Raw genomic sequence first — 6000 nt, forward strand, 5'->3', positions numbered from 1 at the left:
AGACCAGGTAATCAGCAGACAATGACCTTGTCCTGAGGGTGTCCCTTCCAAAGGCAGGCTTTGTGCATAACCAGAGTAGGGGAATTTGCATTCATCTCCCCTGAGGTATTCCCCAGGAAATCCACTTAACAATTATTGTCCCAAAATCCATTCTTGTCTTGCACATTTTCAATATAGTCCTTTGAACTCTCAGGCCTCACATTACATCTGCCCCCTAAAGAGGTCACCTACAATCCCGGCCCATGTTAGTACAGAAACTTTGCATTTAATTCAATGTACCCCAAAGAGAGTTAAACTTAACTCAGTAAGGAAATGCAGGAAATTGCCGTATCTGTCACAGCACGTACCTGGACTATCACCACAGAACACCCAGGTTGAAAATCTTACCAGTTTGTGTAGTAGTTTCTGATGAGAGCAAATAGATCTGAAAGTTGGGGAGCAGGTTAAACCACTGAGTCATCTCTCCAGTGACTCTCAACCTTTCCAGACGACTGTATCCTTTTTGGGAGTCTGATTTCTCTTGCGTGCCCCCAAGTTTCACCTCCAATTAAAATCGACTTGCTTCGAAAATCGGACATGAAAATACAAAAGTGTCACAGCACACTAGTACTGAAAAACTGTTGACTTTCTCATTTTTACCATATCATTATAAAATAAATCAATTGGAATATAAATATTGTACTTGCATTTCAGTGCCTAGTATATAGAGCTGTATAAACAAGCCATTGTCTGTATGAAATTTTAGTTTGTACTGACTTTGCTATGCTTTTTATGTAGCCTGTTGTAAAACTAGGCAAATCTCTAGATGAGTTGATGTACCCCTGGAAGACCTCTGCCTACCCCCAGGGATATGCGTACCCCTGGTTGAGGACCACTCGGCTATACTTATCAGATGTGAAGCTGAGGCCCAGATACTCAGCTGGTGTAAATTGACTTTCACCAGCTGAGGGCGTGGCCTCTGGAAATGAATGGAGTGCCCGTAACTCATTGCAAGACCAGGGTCTTTGCTCAGACCTGAAATGGGGACACTGTCCCTACAGACTTTGAACGTGACTAGCCTTATTCCCACATTGCCCAGCCACAGACGTAGGTCCCCATGGGGGATATGCCACTGACTGAACTGAGCACGCCCTTATAATGACACACTGTAATCCTTTGGCCTTCTGTCATTCTAGACTGTCTCTTCAAAGTATGTCCCATGAACCGCTACTCCGCCCAGAAGCAATACTGGAAGGCGAAGCAAACCAAGCAGGACAAGGACAAGATTGCTGATGTAGTGCTGCTGCAGAAACTCCAGGTGAGGCGAGCTCGGCCAGTGAGTGCCGGTGAAATTCCAGGCGACAATCCTCGCAGTAGGTGGTGAAGTTGTTAGAGGTACTGGCTGAGGACTTGCCAACCTTTCCCCCAACACAAGACCTGACACACTGTCTTTCTCTGTGGCAGGCTCCTGGGAGGGCAGAGCCCTCTCTTGGAAATCTCTGTAGCTGTGGGCACTCGTCTCTTCTCACTTCTACCTGTCCCTGTCTAACAACCTCCCCATGCAATGTTCCATCATCAGCATGGACCTCTCTCCCTTGAGGTAGGGGAGTAACTCCATTAGCAGTAGTAGGCTCTTACGTATCTTGTATCTGTAAAACGGGGTTATCAGTATTTACCTGCGTTTGTAAAGCACTTCAAGATCTACAAATGACATGCTAGGTAAGAGCTGAGTATGATTATTATATGGTCCAGGTACTAGAGGGGGACATATAACACAGGTTGAACTGGTAGGTTATACTTGCATGAGACACCCTTCATGCAGGCTTTTGTATGCTGCTCCCTCCCCAGTAATGAGATAAATTAGCCTTGGATCTTGTCACGGTCTCCTTGATTTTCCTTGGCTTTCATTGCATGTCAGCTTCTCCATCCTTGGCAGAAGGGGATGCCCCTGGAACTGTGACCTTGCCATGCCAGAGCCGCTCTTTGACAGTGGAATCAGGGAACCGATGACAGGTTTATTGCTTCCACTGCCGTTAGAAATATCTTGGGCCAACTTCACTACTGTACTGGTCTATGCAGCTCCAGAGGCTTCTGTGAAATGTCACCCACTAAAGCCAGTGAGGAATTTGGCCCAATAGCTTATATCTTTCCAGCTAATTTTCTGCCAAGGTAGAACACTGTTCTGGGAGCCACCGAGCCATGCTCGTAACAGAGGAGAGTCATAGATTTTAAGGCAGAAAGGGACCATGATGATAATCTAGTCTGACCTCCTGCATAACACAGGCTAGAGAATAGCATAGGCCACTGTGTACGAGGGAGATTGTGTTTGTATCAATTACAGGCTTGTACTGATCTTGATTTCTTAGGTTGCTCACACGCAACCCTTACACACTCCTTGGGAAAAATACACAATGGCTGCCCCGCTGAGTTTGTCTGACTGAGCCAGACGTGTTCAGGGGGACAGGCCTATAGGTCAAGAAGTTTCCAGTTTCTCATGGAATCTAGACAGCGCCAAAGCAAAGGTCTTTGAGTGGGAGGGCCCTGCTGAAGTCACAAATAACTTCAGAAGCCTGGTAGCTACATGAGCTTACCAGCCCTTCCAAGGTAAGGAGTGTCAGGGCAGGACAGTATTCTCCAGGGGAAGTCCAAGAGAGAAGCGGTACTAGGTGATTCAGTAGCTGGCAATCTTCCCTCTGCATCTATAGCAAACCAGTACAGCTACGGGAGTGAGGTGCAGTCTCTTGGAGGAGACTTAATGGAAATCCTTTTTTGCAAGAGTTGAGATGTCTGCACTCCCCTCCATTGTGGGTAATTATACTCAAATCCCCATGAAGTTCCCATTAAAGACACTATTCTGCATTTCCTCTCCCTGGCTTTATTGTGTCGTGCTGCTCTGCACTGTTAAATACCTGCCTCCTTCCACCCTAGTGATGGGTGATAGACTTACTTTCAGGAGGTCAGATAGTGGCAAGTCTGCAGGAGATCAGAGACATCATCCTGTTCAGGATCCTTGCAATCGGAGTTATTCACTTCACTTCTCTGGGTTCATGTTTCTGCATTTCACTTCTCTGGACCTGCTCCCCCTTAAGTCAACAGCAAAAACACTGTTGATTCAGAAGGCAGAGGATGGGGTGACGTGACTGCAAATCCAGATAGACGTTATGGAAATGTGAGAAGAAGGATGAGAAATAAAATGACTCGCTGTCTTTAAGAGATGAACAACTAAACTAGTGCAAGATAGAGCGAGTGGGCTGAACCATTAGTGACTGCAGGTCCACTTACTGCAGTCCATGGCTGGCAGGGGCTGCCCTTGAAATATAGCAGTGCTGTCTTAGATACATAAGGTTGCCCCACAGTATTAGGATCAAAGCAACCTGGGAAATACTGCAAATAGGACTGACCCAAAACCCACTGAAGTCAGACTGCTGTTGACTTTGGATAAGGCCCATACTAAACGTTGCTGGTTGTCTTAGATGACTGTGTAAATTTGTAAGGATGATTAAAAGATTTTTAAGACCAGAAGGGACCATTAGATCATCTAGTCTGACCTCCTGTGTAATACAGGCCAGAGAATTTCACCCAGTTACCCCTGTATTGAACCCAATACATTGTGTTTCACTAAAACATATTTTCCAGAAAGGCATCCGCTCTTGATCTGAAGACGTCAAGAGACGATCACTGTGTTCTTCCTCATCTGTGCTGATAACATTATCTTGTGCATAGGCACCCTCTCTTTTCCTGCGTAGGTTAGAAAACAACTTCTAATATCAACAAATATGCTTGCCGTTAATGGAAGCAAATTAGCAACTGAATATAGTGAGAGCACTGGCAGAGTGTGTGTGTGTGTGTGGGGGGGGGAATGTCCTCTGTTAAATGTTTCTGATTTGAGTCCTGATCTCATTAGTACTAAAGAACTTATACAACTTCTTGCTCCTCCCTTTCTGCCCTCTCAGCAGTGTGTGTGTGTGTGTGTGTGCGCGCAAACCATTTTAAAATTTGTAAGCCAGTAGGTAGCCCCTGGACTAGGAAGGAGTTTTATGCAATGTATTACCCACACTGGCTCCAGGTTGAAGCCCCTTGTAGATCCCAGGACAGAACTGGCATTCAAGGTTGTATTTATCCACGTCCCCAGCTAGGTTTAAACCATCTTTCAACCAGAGGAAATAATTTCCTGAAATAGTAGCAGCCCAGAAATAAAGAGCGGAAATCCAGGCCTGGCGTTTTGTCTGCAGCGGTCTGAAATGTGCTTAGTTTAGTTGCCAGATGTAGGGGCCTTTTGTGCCTCTTTTGGTGGAGGTTTTGAGGAATTTAATATTTATAAGTGTCTCACTTTGCTAGTGGCAACTAGAGACATGAGGCGCAGCCAGGTGCTATGCACAATTTCCTTTCTGCAGCTGTGCCGATGCTCCCCCATCCTGCCCTGCAGCTCCCTGCTATTCCAGACCCACTATCTCCCTCCCCACAGTGGATGCTCCTCAATGAAGACTTGTCACGTCCCTGCTGATACCCCCCAAGAAGAGGCTATCAGGGCTTGCCTACACTTAAAACACTACAGCTGCGCCACTGCAGCCCTTCAGTGTAGACGCTACTTCCTGTCGGCGTAGGTAATCTTCCTCCCCGAGAGGCAGTAGCTAGGTTGACGGAAGAATTCTTCCATCAACCTAGCGCTGCCTACACAGGGATTTAGGTCGGCTTAACTACGCTGTTCGGGGGGGAGAAGGGGATTTTTCACACCCCTGACCAATGTCGTTAAATCGACCTAATTGTCTAGTGTTGACCAGGCTTTGGTCTCACCTGGTGGTTTTGTGACATGGACAAATACTTTGTAAGAAACCAGTTGGGAGCATCAACTCCTTTCCTGTCTGGGAGCTCTTTGCATTTGAGACACACTGGAGCCAGACCCCCAGATCTGAACAGCCTGGGCTTCATGGGGGAGGGACTGGAAATTGGATTTAGTACCACACCGTGCTGTAGACAATGAGCTCTCGGAAGCAGCGCTGGTGCAATGGGTCGTACGTTTTCTCTTTCTTGCATTCCTGGACCCATTTCAATGGGTTGCTCTTTTCCAAGCTGCCTGTAAATCCACCCTGGGGGCTGCTGGGTGTGGTCATCTGCTTATTTTCCTTACAGTTCCTTTTTGCAACCCTGGTTTCTGCTGAGCCCCGGGGTCCCTTCCAAGCCGGGCGTGCTCAGGCTCCCGCTCCCTTGTCGCTGGAGTGGAAACAGAGGCAAATGTTTATCCAAAGATAAACCCGAGGGATTAGGGATTAATTAAAGAAAAGTAGCAGCAATGTTTTAAAGAGCTTTTAATTGTCAGTGAAGCATCCTGAAAGCAGCAGTGTCTGCCAAGGCCGATTTGCAGTTGTGGCCCTGCCTGCTTGGGCAGTTGTTTTCAACTTTTGCTTTGAAGGGACTGACTCATGGGTAATTGCTTTAAACTGTTTCTTTAAAGGGATTGACTCATGGCAAGGGAGTTTTCCACCCTGGATCTTCTGTCTGTTCCATTCTCAGCAGCTCGGGGCTCCTTTTCCCCTTCCCCCAGTTTCCTTCCTGTCCTTTACCAGGAGGATACCGATGTGAACAGCAATCTCACCAGCATTCATTTCCCCTCTCCCCTGAATGACCCGGGGAGAAGGTGGAGACCACTGGGCTGACGGTAGGGTTACCATACTTAAAAAATAAAAAAAGAGGACACTCCACAGGCCCTAGCCCCGCCTCTTTCCCACCCCGGCCATGCCCCAGCTCCGCCCTTTCCCCGCCCCTTCCCCAAAGTCCCCGCCCTAACTCCCTCTCCTCTCTCCCAGCCACGCGAAAAGGGCTGCCCGAGCACTACCGGCTTTACGGTTTGCTGGGCAGCCTCCAGACCCTGCGCCCCCGGCCGGCGCTTCCCCAGCGCAGCTGGAGCCCGGGAGGGGAAGCGCCCAGCCGGGGGCGCAGGGTCTGGAGGCTGCCCGGCAAACCATGAAGCCGGTAGCACTTGGGCTTCGGGCAGCCCCTTTTCGCGTGGCTGGGAGAGAGGAG

The 6000-nt window shown here is 48.1% G+C and overlaps 1 protein-coding gene across 2 annotated transcripts in view; it reads left to right on the top strand.

Annotated features, from left to right (window-relative positions):
- ITPR3 (inositol 1,4,5-trisphosphate receptor type 3) overlaps window positions 1-6000 on the top strand; it is a 106728-nt gene that overhangs the window by 44907 nt on the left and 55821 nt on the right. For both annotated transcript variants that reach the window (XM_034767387.1, XM_034767386.1), the window contains exon 3: window positions 1176-1297. In XM_034767387.1, the coding sequence (XP_034623278.1) occupies window positions 1199-1297 (99 nt within the window). In that variant the 5' untranslated portion in view covers window positions 1176-1198. The remainder of the gene's footprint in view (window positions 1-1175; window positions 1298-6000) is intronic.

Source organism: Trachemys scripta, chromosome 4 (genome assembly GCF_013100865.1).
Source record: "Trachemys scripta elegans isolate TJP31775 chromosome 4, CAS_Tse_1.0, whole genome shotgun sequence".
NCBI lineage: Eukaryota > Metazoa > Chordata > Testudines > Emydidae > Trachemys > Trachemys scripta.